The following is an 18211-nucleotide window of genomic DNA, read 5'->3' on the forward strand; positions in this document are numbered from 1 at the left end:
ACAATAACAGGTCCCAAAAGGCCGACGTGACGCCACAAACCCCCCACAAAGGTCTAGATGATGCCCCGTCAGCATTTTTAACGAGAAGAGGGAGTTCAGACTATTTGAATGGGTGAAACACGCACAAAGGAGTGTGTTTGTACACTACACAAACTGAAAGGCGAGCACTTACTGGGACCCCAAAGCTCTGAGTGGCATTTACTGTAGCATCAGGGCGGGGGGAAAGTATGTAACGTAACACAGGCAGTTCTTAAAGCACTTATTGCTGCTGTGGTCCCCTTCCCCATCTAAAAACGCTACCTGACGGCTTCTTTTTGATTAAAAATGTTTTCAAATGACAAAAAGAAGCAATAGATACAAGTTCATTTGTGGTACTAAACATATTTGTGGTATTTTTTTGTGTTTTTTACTGACTTTTTGTCTTCCAACATTAATTAGAGATACATGCAACTAAAAATACATTTAAAAATTCATAAAAATTAATGTGTACAATATACTGAACAATATAATTCTATATAAAATATATAATATAATATTATTAAACTATGCATGTTACAATATATACACACACACACAAATAATAAACTACAAAATAAAAAATAGATATGTCCAATCATGCAAATTATACACACCCTAGATACATGTATATATGTACGCAAATATGTATATTAACACACACACACATTATATATATATATATATATATATATATATATATATATATATATATATATATAACCCCGTTTCCATATGAGTTGGGAAATTGTGTTAGATGTAAACATCAACGGAATACAATGATTTGCAAATCCTTTTCATCCCATATTCAGTTGAATGCACTACAAAGACATGATATTTGATGTTAAAACTCATAAACTTTTTTTTATTTTTGCAAATAATAATTAACTTAGAATTTCATGGCTGCAACACGTGCCAAAGTAGTTGGGAAAGGGCATGTTCACCACTGTGTTACATGACCTTTCCTTTTAACAACACTTAGTAAACGTTTGGTAACTGAGGAGGCACATTTTTTAAGCTTCTCAGGTGGAATTATTTCCCATTCTTGCTTGATGTACAGCTTAAGTTGTTCAACAGTCCGGGGGTCTCCGTTGTGGTATTTTAGGCTTCATAATGCGCCACACATTTTCAATGGGAGACAGGTCTGGAGTACAGGCAGGCCAGTCTAGTACCCGCACTCTTTTACTATGAAGTTACTTTGATGTAATACGTGGCCCAGCATTGTCTTGCTGAAATAAGCAGGGGCGTCCATGGTAACGTTGCTTGGATGGCAACATACTGTATGTTGCTCTAAAACCTGTATGTACCTTTCAGCATTGATGGCATCTTCACAGATGTGCAAGCTACCTATGTCTTGGGCACTAATACACCCCCATACCATCACAGATGCTGGCTTTTCAACTTTTCGCCTACAACAATCTGGATGGTTCTTTTCCTCTTTGGCCCGGAGGACACGACGTCCACAGTTTCCAAAAACAATTTGAAATGTGGACTCGTCAGACCACAGAACACATTTTCCACTTTGCTTAAGTCCATCTAAGATGAGCTCAGGCCCAGCGAAGCCGAATGTGTTTCTGGGCGTTGTTGACTAACGGTTTTCGCCTTGCATAGGAGAGTTTTAACTTGCACTTACGGATGTAGCGACCAACTGTAGTTACTGACAGTGGTTTTCTGAAGTGTTCCTGAGCCTGTGTGGTGATATCCTTTACACACTGATGTCGCTTGTTGATGCAGTACAGCCTGAGGGATTGAAGGTCACGGGCTTAGCTGCTTACGTGCAGTGATTTCTCCAGATTCTCTGAACCCTTTGATGATATTACGGACCGTAGATGGTGAAATCCCTAAATTCCTTGCAATAGCTGGTTGAGAAAGGTTTTTCTTAAACTGTTCAACAATTTGCTCACGTATTTGTTGACAAAGTGGTGACCCTCACCCCATCCTTGTTTGTGAATGACTGAGCATTTCATGGAATCTACTTTTATACCCAATCATCCAATCCACTTTATTTATATAGCACATTTAAACAACAATAACGTTTCCAAAGTGCTGCACAGCCATGTTAAAAACAATATTATGCTCCACCAATGACAGAACAAAACAAAAAATGAATAAAAATAAAACCAATAAAAAAAATAATAAAAAAATATATATATATATATATATATATATATATATAAATAAAAACAAATATGATTAAAAACTATTTTAAAGGGTAAAATCAATTAAAACAGTAAAATAAAAACAAAAGTCTATAAAAAACACAGAGGACAACAGAGGACAGAGGACCACACAACTCACGTAGTGTTAAAAGCCAAAGAATAAAAGTGGGTCTTAAGACGAGACTTAAAACACTCCACTGTGGAAGCAGTTTGAACATGGAGCGGCAGAGTGTTCCAGAGCTTAGGGCCGACCACAGAGAAGGCCCCCACCTGTTCTCAATTAGCTTGCACCTGTTCTCAATTAGCTTGCACACCTGTAGGATGTTCCAAATAAGTGTTTGATGAGCATTCCTCAACTTTATCAGTATTTATTGCCACTTTTCCCAACTTTTTTGTCATGTGTTAGTGGGATCAAATTCTAAAGTTAATGATTATTTGCAAAAAAAAAATGTTTATCATTTCGAACATCAAATATGTTGTCTTTGTAGTACATTCAATTGAATATGGGTTGCAAATGATTTGCAAATCATTGTATTCCGTTTATATTTACATCTAACACAATTTCACAACTCATATTGAAACGGGGTTTGTATATATATATATATATATATATATCTATATATATATATATATATATATAGATATATATATATATATATATATATATATATACACACACATTTTGCCATTTAACCAATTTTGTTAGCGCTACATACATACATACACATATACATATATACACACACACGCATACAAACACATATAAATATATATAAATATATATATATATATATATATATACATATCATAATTAAATTATATATAATTTAATTATTAAACACACTTTTAGACAATGTATTAATAAAATATATATATAAATAATATTCAACCGTGCAAATTACACACACACATTCAAACACACAGGCACTCGCACGCAAAAACTAAAATGATAATAAACCCTTTTTTTATTGAATAAGTAAATATTATTCAATGATGCAAATTACCTACATTACCCATACAAATACAATAAAATAATAGTTAACAAAGATAAAAAATTAATTCCAAAAATTAAACAATTATTTAAATTAGCAAACTACTCACAATAAACCACACACACATTACACACACTTTTACCTTTTACATAAAATATCAATAAAATGCATATTTAAAAAAAATATTCAATCATTCAAATTACACTTTATATTAAAATAATATATAAATAAATATCTGCGATGAGGTGGCAACTTGTCCAGGGTGCACCCCGCCTCCCGCCCGATTGTAGCTGAGATAGGCACCAGCGACCCCAAAGGGAATAAGCAGTAGTAAATGAATGGCTGGATGGATGGATATAAATAAATATTATTCATTCATGCAAATTACACACAATACCCACAAAACATACTAAAATAATGGTAAACAAAAATAAATCAAAAATTAAATATTCAATTATGCAAATTACACCACACACACACACACACTATTATATAAAATGTTAATAAATGATATATTATATAACATTTTTATAAATGATATGTAGAAATACTATTCTTTCATGTAAATTACACCCACCCCAATGTGTTTATTTATTTTGATTGAATAAATAAATATAATTAAATTACACACATTTTATCACACACACACAAACAGTTAATAAACCAACATTAAAAAAAATAAGGAAATATAATTCAAATAAGCAAATTACAAACACACACAACCCTGCCCTGCCACAAACAGAATAGAGAATAGAGAATAGAGTGTGCTGGAGGTGTTGGACTTTATCAGCAAATCCTCTTTGCTAAAAGCAGGTGTCCAAAGTCCCACTACGTTAAATGGAGTGTTGCCATGGAAACATTGTTATTTGGTCACAATTTCAATTACCATGTTGAATGTGTTCGCCGACTCAGAACCTTTCCTTCAAATCTGTGGCGTGCTTTGTAAGAGGTGTGTGTACCTGAAAGCGGAGGATGATGGTCCAGATGAGGCCCAGCGTGAGGCGGTGGTTCCCGTCCACGATGTCATGAGAGCCCACGTTCTCCAGGTGAACCCTCTGCTCCTTGAGGAACTGCAAAGCTTTGTCCACGTTCTCCAGGCAGTGTATGCGCATACGGCCTCGCGTGGGCCTCGGCTAAAAAGCGCAATAACATCAAAGGTCATTTGGGGAAAAACCTGAGAAGTCACTCCGCGGGCCTCGCATCTCACCAGCCGCTCGCCGCTGAGGACCTCCAGCAGACGCGTGAGCATGTAGCCATCGCGCAGGTCGTTGTACAGGTCTGATATGCGACAAGAAACTCTGGCCAAGTGCGAGTTAACCCACTTGGTGAAAGTCTTCTTCTGCACGGCGTCTCGCTCATCTGGAAAGAATCAGTACAATGACACGCTTTGTAAAAACGTTTCTTCATAACTATTATACCGGAATCGGTTTCAACAGACAATCGTGTTGAATCAAGAATCGATTCCGAATTGTACCGCTACCTCAGGAGTCGGGATAAATCGTTAAGTGCCCAAAGGTTCACACCTCTAATTAACATGCTAGCTGTTTTGCAAATTTTGCCGGTATTTTATCCCTCAGTGTCAAATATTTTGTTACGTGCCGGATGATACCTGTTAGCATGCTAATGTTAGTATGCTAGCTTTTTTTTTTAGCTAATTTTGTAGGTGTACACCATAATCACATTATGGTACTTCAGTGGTGCTAACATTAGTATGCTATCTTTTTAAAACAGTTTTCAGTTACACGCCCTAGAGTAATATATTTTGGTACTTGACGTACATTGCAGTTAGCATTGAAGCATGCTAGCTTTTTTTTTTAGCTAATTTAGCAGGTATACACCTCAGTGTCATATATTTTGGTATTTCACTAATACTATTTTTTTTTTTGTCCTGTCCAGCTTCTCAGGCAAATCGTATAGTTGATGTAGATGTCTGTATCTTCTGTGCAGATTTACTTTACAAAAGACAAACTGTAAGATACTTCTCTTGTTGCCTTATTTGTATTTGACTTTATTGAATGTATTTATATTATCATTTGGGACCGCCGGAGCAGGAGGGGATAGAAAGAGAAAAAAAGGAAGACAGAGGGGAGAAAAAAAAGGAAGACAGGGGGAAAATGTGGGGACAAGAGTGGGATAAGACAGAGAGACATAAACAACAACAGCAAACACAACAATAACAACAACAATAGAGCAAAATCAGCACATACGATATGTACAAATATGATGGTAAAAGTGATAGCAAAGAAGCAGTTAGCCTAATAGCATAATACAGAAATGATAATGAGCATATTTACACTACAAATGAAGCATTACAAATACCAATAGAGATAGCACTATTGATAATGAACAATACTAATAATTTACCTCTAATATCAACAATATAGTTGTTCAAATGCAACAATACATATACGTAATGATAACTACAAATAAAAAATGAATACCGAAAAATTAAGGGGAATAAAGAGAAGCAACCTATATTAACCTTGTAGATTGTTATAGTTTCAATAGGTTAAGCTTTGTCAGTGTGCCATGTGTTACCCAGTTTCCCCTAGGGCAGTGGTTCTTAACCAGTTTCAAATGCGCATTCAACGAACCCTTCTTTAGTGAAAAATAAAAAAAATTTTTTTTTCAAATTCAAGACAAAGTTATATGTTTTTTTTTAACTGGTGCACAAAATTAACTGTGCATGGACATCACCTTGTTCAAAGAAAAAAACCAACACAGTGCATGAACTGACAACAAATTACACACCTGCAAATGTGTCATGTTCTGTGGTCATATTTTTTTTAAGTTATGTTCTGTTGGTTTTAGACTCTTATTAGTTCCTGTTTACGCTCCATTGTTATGTCACCATGATGACCGATTAGTTCACCTCTACTCATTTTCGACTCACGCACCTGATTTGTTTAGGACTCACGCAACTGTGTTAATGATGTCACTATTATTTAAGCCTATAGTTGCCAGGCAGTCGGGCTGGCGTCATTGTTGTTGCTCCATGCTCTGTTCACTCTGGTTATGTATTGCCGTGCTTATTTCCTTCCAAGTAAGTTTTGGTTATTCATGTCACGTTTAGCGAGTCTTTTTCATATCCACAGTTTTGCCTTTGTGGTAGTTTTGATTTTTTAGCCAAGTTTGTTCGCCACCTTATGCGCGCCTTTAGTTTGTACTTTTTTTTATAGATACATTAAAATATGTCTTTACCTTCATGCCATGTCCCGTCACCATCATTTGCATTCCGGGACATCTGCGGTTGCCGTATACATAATACGCAGATAGAGAGAAATTTTTATTTACACGATGAATCGGGTGTGTCCTCACCTCCGCGGGGGAGGCTCCGCCGAACCCCTGAGACCAACTCACCCTAACCCCTAGGGTTCGATCGAACCCAGGATAAGAACCACTGCCTTAGAGTAATATATTTTGGTTGTTCACGTATGTTGCAGTTAGCTTTTTTTTTTTTTAGCTAATTTAATAGGTAGACACCTAAGTGTCATATATTTTGGTTTTTCACTCATGCTAACTGTAGGAATGCTATTGTTAGCGTGCTCCTGTTAGCATTTTAGCTTTTTTGTGATTTTTTTTTGTGACTTGTTCCTATCTGGCCAGCGTGCTAACGGTTAGCATTTGGCTCTTCTGCATTCACACTATATCTGTAACAAAATTGCATCTTTTAGTTTGTTGGGGAAAAGGAGCTATACATTGTACTGGTTCCGCATGGCTTCTCGCTTATCTGGAGAAAAAATGGTTGTATGGCACGCTGTGGACAAAAGTCTTGGGATGGGGGTCTTTGCAGCCAGAACACTCTTTAAGGTTTTGGTCTGTAGAGATTTTTGTAGTACTTCTGTATTTGTAGACCACTGGGAAGAGAAACAGGGCTTTCCCAAAGTGTGTCCACAAAGTTGTAAGCACACAATTGTCCAAAACGTCTTGTTAAGATGAAGAATTACGAACACTCGTAGCATGTGACCTTAGCAGAATAAGGGAAATCAGTATTCATCTTTGCGTGACCTCTAACCTGCCAGGGCTTTGATGCGGGAGCACTCAAACAGCTTGGCACTGGTACACTCCGTCTCCCAGAACCCTGAGCTAATTGGCCGGTTGTTGTTGTTGAGCTGGCGCTGGGCTTCGGCGTTGTCCAAGTCTGGGGAGGCATTCGCCATGGCGCCCGAAGCCCTGCCACACACACACACACACACACACACACACACACACACACACACACACACACAGACACACGGCCAGAGCCTTTGTGATATGACAGGTCTGATCTTTGCACGCAAAATAAGCAAGTACAGGTTCTACAAACCCCAAGATCAGTGTAGATGGCACATTGGGTAAATCAGAAATAAAAACAAAATACAATGATTTGCAAATCCTTCTCAATTTCAATTGAATAGACTGCAAAAGACAAGATACGTAATGTTCGAACTGGAAAACTTAGTTATTTTTTTGCAAATATTAGCTCATTTGGAATTTGATGCCTGCAACATGTTTCAAAAAAGCTGGCACAAGTGGCAAAAAGACTGAGAAAGTTGAGGAAAGCTCATCAAACACTTATTTGGAACCTCCCACAGGTGAACAGGCTAATTGGGAACAGGTGGGTGCCATGATTGGGTATAAAAGCAGCTTCCATGAAATGATCAGTCATTCACAAACAAGGATGGGGCGAGGGTCACCACTTTGTGAACAAATGCATGAGCAAATTGTCCAACAGTTTAAGAACCACATTTTTCAACGAGCTGTTGCAAGGAATTTAGGGATTTCACCATCTACGGTCTGTAATATCATCAAAAGGTTCAGAATATCTGGAAAATCACTGCACATAACATTAAATGCCCGTGACCTTCGATCCCTCAGGTGTGAAAAGGATATCACCACATGGACTCAGGAACACTTCAGAAAACCACTGTCAGTAACTACAGTTTGTCGCTACATCTGTAAGCGCAAGCTAAAACTCTACTATGGAAAGCGAAAGCCATTCATCAACAAAACTCAGAAACGCCGCCGGCTTCACTGGGCCTGAGCTCATCTAAGATGGACTGATGCAAAGTGGAAAAGTGTACTGTAGTCTGATGAGTGTATATTTCAAATTGGTTTTTGAAACTGTGGACGTCGTGTTTCATGGAAACAAAGAGGAAAAGAACTATCCGGATTGTTATAGGCGCAAAGTTGAAAAGCCAGCATGTGTGATGGTATGGGGGTGTATTAGTGCCCAAGGCATGGATAACTTACACATCTGTGAATACATACATACAGGTTTTGGAGTAACATATGTTGCCATCCAAGCAGCGTTATCATAGACGTCCCTTCTTATTTCAGTAAGACAATTTCAAGCTACGAGTTACAACAGTGTGGCTTCATAGTAAAAGAGTGCGGGTACTAGACTGGCCTGCCTATAGTCCAGACCTGTCTCCCGCTGAAAATGTGTGGCGCAATATGAAGCCTAAAATACCACAACAAAGACCTCGGTCAGTTGAACAACTTAAGCTGTACATTAAGCAAGAATGGGAAAGAGTTACACCCGGAACGCTTCAAAAATTGGTCTCATCAGTCCCCAAACGTTTGCTGAGTGTTGTTAAAAGGAAAGGCCATGTAACACAGTGGTAAAAATGCCCTTGTGCCAACTTTTTTGCAACGTGTTGCTGCCATTAAATTCTAAGTAAATGATTATTTGCAACAACAACAAAAAAATGTTTCTCTATTCGAACATTAAATATATTGTCTTTGCAGTCTATTCAATTGAATATAAGTTGAAAAGGATTTGGAAATCATTGTATTCTGTTTTTATTTACGACTCACACAACGTGCCAACTTCACTGGTTTTGGGTTTTGTACATTGGCACCAGTACCAACCTACACAGGAATTACCGCACTGAAATAATTATTAAAAACTAAAAGAATACAAATAATAATAATAATAATTAAATTAAAAAAAACATTCTTTTGGTGCTAAATAAATGCAGACTTGTACAAGTGTTGTCTTCTAAGTAATGTAGCATAATTTCATGATTTGGCCCTAACTTATTTCGAACATGCATTTATTTACAGTATGGTTCATCACATATTTACAATTTCTCATTTCAACATGTCCGCAAAGAAGCAGGAAGAAACAGATCCTATTTAATCCGACGCCTTTTCCCTTTTTGAGCAATTACAAACACGTGTTCACTTCCTGTACTCAGTCTAACTCAAACAACTCAATGACATAATCAATAGTTTATATGAACAGATAATGAATAAGTTGTAATTCACATAACTTGCTATATATGTAGTAGATAATAGTAGAGATGATTAGAGATTACGTCTCATTTATCTTACTTATAACACTGCTAGAGCTAGCTAGTAGCAACAACACAGCACTTCCTCATTCTGCATGAATGACAACTTAGGTTGCATTAATGAACCTCCGGAAATATGAGGATCGACAGGCAAGTAGTTTTTTTCACGTTCTGTATGTTATTATTGCCGCAATAAGTATGACAATTTGTAGTGGATTTTATTTTTTATTTTGAATGTATTAGTTATTTATTGTATAAGATGAAAGTCTTTAAATGACTACGCTGCTCAATTCGAATGTCATAATGTAATAATGATGTATTTATGTACCGTATTTTATGTACCATATGCGCATCGGGTTATAAGGCGCAACTGCCGATGAATGGTCATATTATTATTTGTTAAAATGAAAACTCTTCTTTGTGGGCTACATAATATGTACATAACATGTAATGGTGGTTCTTTGGTCAAAACGTTGCATAGATTATGTTTTACAAATCATCTTCGAGCTGCTTTCTGACTAACTAGTTAACTGTTTAAATTACATTCAGACTTTACTTAAATCAATAACAAAGCAGCATCTTCTCATCCTAAAACAACAACACCGAAAATGTGTCCTGTAAAAAAACATCCGACCGCAACTCTCATAACTAAAGTTCCTTGGATGAATAATGTAAACTCACTACACCGTTATGTTTTTGCACTTTTATGGCGAGTTTACTGACAGATATAAGTAAGAACTTTACACTACTTTATATTAGAAATGGCAACAGCGGACGATGAATGTCACATAACAAGAAGATAGAGAAAAAGAAAAAGCTTATCGACTACGGTGTCGGTGCGGACTACAAAAGTGGACACTTGCAATTTTTCAGGGTTTATAAAGATCCCGAATACAGATCAGCAGGTACCAGAGGGTAAGAAAAGTTGCTTTTACATAATATTGCAACAACAAAAAAATGCCAGATAATATGTCTAACCTTTTTTTACACACACCTAGGGCTGGGCGATATGGCCTTTAATTAATATCTCGATATTTTTAGGCCATGTCACAATACTTAATATATATCTTGATATTTTGCCTTAGCCTTGAATTAACACTTGATACATGTAATCACACCAGTATGATGATTCTATGTCTACATTAAAAAAAAACATTGTTCATACTGTATTAATATATGCTCATTTTAAACTTTCATGGAGAGAGGGAAATCACAAATGAGTCAGTGTATTCATTCAACAGTTATTAAGCGGTGGCACAAACATTCATGTAATTTCAAAACAGAAAGTGCAAGATTGTCACAGACATTTTAAAACAAGCTATCAGTGCATTTTTGTGCATGATGTCAGTAAGATGACATAGCAAAAGAACACTATTTTTAGAATATTTCTAAAAACCACCACGTACCCCTTGGCATACCTTCAGGTATCCCCAGGAGTATGCGTACCACAATTTGAGAACAACTGTTCTAGCGGGTGACTTTTCAAATGATGCTATACATTAGCAGTAATGCTAGTTTTTGTAGCAACGCTATTGCCGCATACTTGACATATTACTGTTGTTTGTTCAACATATTACCGCTTGAAGCCACACCACCGTCAGACGATGGGCCCCCTGCTGTTTTTCTTGGGAATTAACTCTTCCTCCATTTGTTAGCAGATTGGCACCTTCTCTCTCTCGTATTACCACTCGCACCACGGCACTAGCATCAAAGCTAACGTTAGCCATGCCGCTACCTCTCTGCTCCGCGAGGGCATATGACGTTGCACACGTGACAGTATGTGACGTACGTGACAAGGTGCGCTTGTTTTACGTCTCTGTGAGAAGGAGAGACAAGAAAGAGTGAGAAACGCCTGCAGTGTAATGCCCGCAGCAAAAAGCAACTGCGTGAGAGTGTATACTCGAATATCAAGATATAGTCATTTTCTATATCACACAGAGACAAACCCACGATACATCAAGTATATTCGATATATCGCCCAGCCCTACACACACCAAAATAATACTCGTATGTTGAAGCACATCAAGCGATGTGGCGTCATAGTTTACCAAAGTCGTACTTAAACATTTTCATAGATTTTTCAGCGCCGTGTGTAATATTCTATATTTTCAATGGAACATATAAAATGTTGGTGTTGTTTACTTGAGTCATATTGCCATCGTATTGCAGTTTACACTTATTTCTTATGTTTGACTGCCATCTATTGGTCACACTTATCATTACACCATGTACCAAATGAAATTGCTTCGAGGTCGGTAAGCAAAACCAGAATTATTCCGTACATTAGGTGCACCGTGTTGTAAACTGTACCGTCCAGTTTTGAGGAAAAAAAGGATTTTAAGTGCACCTTTTAGTCCGAAATATACTGCAGATTACATATATACATACATTGTAATATTACATCTCTCTGTTTCTCTCAGAGTATATATATATATATATATATATATATATATATATATATATATATATATATATATATATATATATATATATATACATATTATTCATAGTACTTTTTAAAACTTTCAATTCTTAAAATATGCTATGTAAATATGGATTGCTTTGGAAGGGGATAAGGGTCGAAAGTGCACTTGATTTTACAATGCATTGTGGTGGCTGGGTAATAGGAGTGAACATTTTTTTTTTAAATTCATTAACTGCGATTCTTATTTGTAAAGATTCTTAATCGATTAAAAAAAAAATCTAATTTTTATTAAAACATTTTTTTCTATTGTTAAAAAAATTTTTCTGTCTGTCCTGTCCAGCCTCAAATCATAAAGTTGATCATATCTGCTGTATTTATATTACATATTTATTATAATATTATAATATCATATTTACTTTAGAAAATATACATTTTGGATACTTCTTATATTGCCTTATTTGTATTTGACTTTATTAAATGTTTGGGTAGAATATTATCAACCAAAACCAGTTTTATTTTAAGTTATACAGTAAGTTATCACAGCTGTTTATCTCTTTTATGAGGGAATTTAGTTAATCATAAAATTGGCACCCAATGTGATCAAACATTTTTCTTACTCTTAATCGAGAATGGTTTTGAATCGAAAATAGATTCTAAATTGAATCGTTATCCCAAGAATCGAATCAAATCAAGATGTGTGGTGCCCAAAGATTCACAGCCTTACTGGGTAGCCATTGTTGCTGGACAGAGTACTCCATCAGCGATATTGTGAGGAGAGCAACAAACTGGATTAAAATGTATCGTACGAAAGAAAAAAATGAAGGGACTGTACCGAAACAAACTCGACCCTGTTCCAAAGGCTCGTCACTTAAAAAAATAATTACAATTGATGGAATTGATCCATATGAGCGTCCGATAGACGAGATCTGAGAAAGCTGCTGAAGGTGTCCTGTGTCTGGATCGTCAACAAAGTCGGTTTTCTATACAGGCTAAACATTTAGGAATGCCAAGTCAGTAAAGGCGATGGGTTTGTGCAAGACCTCAGAATTTTACATCAGAAAGACAAGACGGTCGTCCTTTCAGCGGTAAGTCAACACGACTTATACCTGTGTGGTGTTGTTTCAAATTAAATATAGTTCAAGTCTGAAATACACTGTATTAATGTGTCTGAAATACACTGTGTATTAATGTGGGAAATATTTGAAGTGTTCTCAATTATTGATCTACGAAAACTACGCTGTTCGTAATCCAATGCTAGTTTAGCTTAGCTAACATCCTACTAAACGCTTCGTGTGCAACCGAATAAAACATTCTTTGACTCAAACTTACCAGTGTGAAAATGCCGTGAACACACCAACATGCACCAGGTGATGACGATAAAAGTCATGTTTGATGATATCACCGCATTCATCGTCTCATTACGAGCTTCATATTCTTTCGCCTTTGCTTCCGCGTTGGAAATGAGAAAAATCTCACTAAATCCTTTTTTTTCTGAAGAGATCATGACCACGGTTGTGGCGGTTAACGATGCTGCATGTCCGTGCCATATTTTTAACTTGTTGAAGAAAAAAACACAACTCAAGCACAAAGTCTTGTATTCAGTAAATAAGCTATTCCAAGTTCAGCAAGATCGACAATGCAATGTGTTTCAAGCCCTATTGAGTAATAGTGTAATAAATAATACTGGTTTGTAACTATACAGCTTCATGTTACTGCATCTTTCTTTGTTTGGCCTATATTTATGTTGTGTGTACTCATAATTGAGTTTATTTTTAGAAGTCCCTTTCTATTGTTGTTGTTGTCGCTTTTGTAATTGTCTATTATACTTGATTTATTATTTAGTCCTCTTTGTGCCATTGACACTGTTTTAGTTATCTTTCCTCTTGTTTTTGCGCTACTTTTTCAAACAATTTCCTTTGTGAATCAATAGTTTGTCTAAGTCTGTGTCAAAAAAGTTTTTGTTCGTTTTAGCATGCTTTCCTTTTTCAAAGCACCGTTTTTAAAGTGCCAACTTTGGTATTAGTATCGCTTTAAATGTAAACGATGATGATCAATACGCTTCCTTTAACTTTCTGTATATGTGCATTTAGATACTCACCAAAACGTAACAACTGCCCCACTTCATACGTTAACATGAAAGTGACAAGAAAGATGAGACTAATGCACGCTACTGTAAATATTTCTATTGTATATTTACAGTCGCGCATGTCCAATCTGGGAGTTTTGGAGCCTTTATGAATAATTAACGTAGCACCAGTGTCTTGCAACAACAAGGCTATAAAAATAAACGCTGCTGTCTAAAAAACAAGAATGATTCTGACAGCTGAGAAGCGTAAAAATAACTTCTGGACAAAAAAAAAATTAAAAAGGACATTGCCTTTGGAGACATGCACATTGAACAAGAAGGCATTAGAGCGCATGTTCAAAGAGCAAACACACACTGAGCTGCATTTGAGCTAATTACTCAGATGGTTGAATAATAATATTAATAATAATAATGATAATAATAGAGAATACTTGTGAGAAAAGGATGGCGCACACTACAATCAGGCATGAAGTCACAGAGCGAAACAGCTCTCATCAGACTCCTTTCCCAACTGGCTGTTTCTCTGAGGCGCATTCTCCTTTTCGACCACAAGTCCTCATCGCAACTGTCGGCCGCTCGTCAAAATACGTGATGATGTTTTCAGGGCCACCCCTGCAAATCCACATGATGCACCGCCAACACCCACCAATAACCGACGATGGCCCCGAGGAGCCCGCTCAGCACCTGGCACCATGATTTATATTTAGATATAGCTACTAGTCGTTAACGTTTTCAACTGCGTCAATGAAGACAAGATACAAGTGCTACACCTCGCAGAGTATATAATTTTTTTTTATTTTTTTTTTCCAAGATGGCGCTGCTGTAGTGGCTGCTGTAGACAGGAGCTCTGTGCTCTTGTGTCATCCTTTTGTGTTTCCCTCTTGTTTTCATGTCTTATTATATTTTTTTGCATTTTGGTCCAGGACCCTTTGGGACTGTGTGACAAGGGGTGTCACTTTTGTGACCTCTGTGGTGCTTTTTTTGTGGACTTCTGGATCTGCCTCCCGGGAGCCTTTTGGCCATGGAGACCAGCTGCTGGGTGTCTGCCACACCAGAGTCTGTTTGGAGGGACTGGAGGAGATCTGGATGAGGGGACAGGGCTTGCGGAGCTAGCACTGAGCGCTGGGACGGAGCGGCTTCGCGGTGTCTTGACTGGGTGAGCAGGTGTCGGACACCTCAGTCACCTTGGACGTATCCTCGCTCATCCATGCAGACTGGACACTGGCCGAGAGTGGAGTCGGCTGTCTTGGTTGCTTTGTTGGGTCTGCTTCTGTCTCTGGCCATGCTCCCTCCACCCCAGCGGACGATGGCGTGGAACACCGCAGAGGCCACCACAGTGGATATGTTTCTTTTACTTTTTATTCATAGCTGTATGTAGAAGTGTCTGGTTGTATCTGCTGCTTTAATGTCTTTAATGTCCTCTGTGTTCTTTGATGTTTGATGTTTCCCTCTTACACACATGTAAGAGGGATGTGTACTATGGCTATGAGTTGTTGTTTTGTTCCCTTGGCCTCAGTCACTCCAGGGCCCAGGCTAAGACCGATTTTTTTAATTTTATTTTAATCTTCTATTCCCCCCCCCCCTGTTTACCTGTATGTCATCTTTTTTGTAAGGGGCGCTGGAAGCCGGCAGACCCGTCAGCGATCCTGTTCTGTCTCCCTGTAATGTTTGTCTGATCTTGAATGGGATTGTGCTGAAAATTGTAATTTTCCTGAAGGAACTCTCCTGACAGAATAAATAAAGTACTATCTAATCTATCTAATATTTCAAAACCTCAGAATTTCCAACAACATTGTTTTTCTAACCACAGAGTGCTCCCTGGAGGGCTGCCAAAAATATCTGTTATCTCAGCTGAGGTCGGTAACTGAAGATGTAATACACTTTTCCACCACTTGTGGCAGTAATGAAAATCTTTAACAAACATAAGAAGTTAATTGATTGATTGATTGAAACTTGTGTTCGTAGATTGCACAGTACAGTACATATTCCGTACAATTGACCACTAAATGGTAACACCCGAATAAGTTTTTCAACTTGTTTAAGCCGGGCAGCACGGTGGAGGAGGGGTTAGTGCGTCTGCCTCACAATACGAAGGTCCTGAGTAGTCCTGGGTTCAATCCCGGGCTCGGGATATTTCTGTGCGGAGTCTGCATGTCCTCCCCGTGAATGCGTGGGTTCCCTCCGGGTACTCCAGCTTCCTCCCACTTCCAAAGACATGCACCTGGGGATAGGTTGATTGGCAACACTAAAATTGGCCCTAGTGTGTGAATGTGAGTGTGAATGTTGTCTGAAAAAAGGAGTTGTAATATACATATTTTAACAACCTTATTGCTGTTTAGTGGGACAGGGGAAAGTGAAGTCGGAAAATATGCGGTCGTTCATAGTTGATTCATGTTTCTGTGCGGCCCGGTAGTAAATGCGTCGCGGACCGGTGGTTTGGGACCACTGCACTAAAACACGCGAGGCCCTCTTCTTAGTGCTACTTTGTGACTGTCAAAACTGGCTCGTATTATACCTGTCCTCTTAATTTATAGCTCATAAAAACTGTCTGAGGGTTGGAAATGAGTCAAAGGCCCAAATAGCAACTTCCTGTTTGCTAAGATGGCTCGGAGGCAGCATCACCATGTTGAAATGGTAAATGGTAAATGGGTTGAACTTGTATAGTGCTTTTCAACCTTTAAAGTAGGGCTGGGCGATATATCGATATACTCGATATATCGCGGGTTTGTCTCTGTGCGCTATAGAAAATGACTATATCGTGATATTCGAGTATACGTTCTCACGCAGTTGCTTTTAGCTGCCAGCATTACACTACAGGATATTATCACTCTTGTTTCTCCTTCTCACAGACAGCAAGCGCACCTTCTTACATACATCACATACTGTCACGTCATACGTCACATACGTATACGTCCACGCAGAGCAGAGAGGTAGCAGCATGGGTAACGTTAGCTAGCGAAGCCGTGCGAGTGGTAATACGAGAGAAAGAAGGTGCGAATCGGGTAACAAATGAAGGAACAATTAATTCCCCAAAAAACATCAGGGGCTCCATTGTCTGGAGGTGGTTTGGCTTCAAGTGGGAATATGTCGATCAGACAACCGTAATTTGTCAAGTGTGGCGCTAAAGCGTTGCTAAGAAGCCTTACTGCTAATATGTAGCATCATTTCAAAAGTCACCTGCAAGAGAATGAAGAGTGATTACTCCGCATATCAACATCTCCATTCCACAAAATCATGCACAAAAGTGCACTTTATTTGTTTTAAACTATTGTAGTGGTGTTCTGTACAAAAAGTGCACTTTAATTTAGTGTTATTTTGATGTCATTTTAGTGACATCATGCACAAAAGTGCACTAATAGCTTGTTTTAAAATGTCTCTGACAATCTTGCACTTTCTGTTTTGGAAATGACATAAATGTTGTTGCCACTGCTTAGTAACTGTTTAATAAATACACTTTTGGCCAAATGACTTAGTTGTGATTTCACTCTCTGCATGAAAGTTTAAAATGAGCATATATTAATGCAGTATGAACACAAATGTTTTAATGGAAACAGATAGAATCATCATTATATGCATCCAGTGTTAATTCAAGGCTAGGGCAAAATATCAAGATTTATATCGTGTATCGCAATATGGCCTAAAAATATCGAGATATTAAAAAAAGGCAATATCGCCCAGGCCTACTTCAAAGTACTCAAAGCGCTTTGACACTATTTCCACATTCACCCATTGACACACACATTCACACTCTGGTGGCAGGAGCTGCCTTGCAAGGCCCGAACCACGACCCATCAGGAGCAAGGGTGAAGTGTCTTGCTCAAGGACACAACGGACCTGACTAGGTTGGTAGAAGCTGGGCATCGAACCAGGAACGCTCAGGTTGCTGGTACGGCCACTCTCACGACCGCAGACCCCTCCCCTCCCCCGGTTAGTGACAGAACTAAATCAAGCAAGAAAAACATAGACTATAAAAATGGGACCCATTACCTCCTGCTTCGCACTCAACATCAAGGGTTGGAATTGGGGGTTCAATCACCAAAATGATTCCCGAGCACGGCCAGAGCTGCTGCTCACTGCTCCCCTCACCTCCCAGGGGGTGGAACAAGGGGAGGGGACAAAAGCAGGGAGCAATTTCACCACAACTAGTGTGTGTGACTAGTGGTACTTTAACTTTAAAGGCCTACTGAAACCCACTACTACCGACCACGCAGTCTGATAGTTTATATATCAATGATGAAATATTAACATTGCAACAC

General features: G+C 38.1%; 1 protein-coding gene across 5 annotated transcripts in view; it reads right to left on the reverse strand.

Moving 5' to 3' along the window:
- Nucleotides 1-18211, reverse strand: part of LOC133536903 (spectrin beta chain, non-erythrocytic 4-like) — a 99330-nt gene that overhangs the window by 79120 nt on the left and 1999 nt on the right. For all 5 annotated transcript variants that reach the window (XM_061877595.1, XM_061877593.1, XM_061877594.1 and 2 more), the window contains exons 2-4: nt 7182-7339; nt 4374-4525; nt 4126-4299 (exon numbers count right to left, since the gene is read on the reverse strand). In XM_061877595.1, coding sequence (XP_061733579.1) covers nt 4126-4299; nt 4374-4525; nt 7182-7326 — 471 coding nt within the window. In that variant the 5' untranslated portion in view covers nt 7327-7339. The remainder of the gene's footprint in view (nt 1-4125; nt 4300-4373; nt 4526-7181; nt 7340-18211) is intronic.

The sequence above is a fragment of the Nerophis ophidion genome, linkage group LG18 (genome assembly GCF_033978795.1).
Source record: "Nerophis ophidion isolate RoL-2023_Sa linkage group LG18, RoL_Noph_v1.0, whole genome shotgun sequence".
Taxonomy (NCBI): domain Eukaryota; kingdom Metazoa; phylum Chordata; class Actinopteri; order Syngnathiformes; family Syngnathidae; genus Nerophis; species Nerophis ophidion.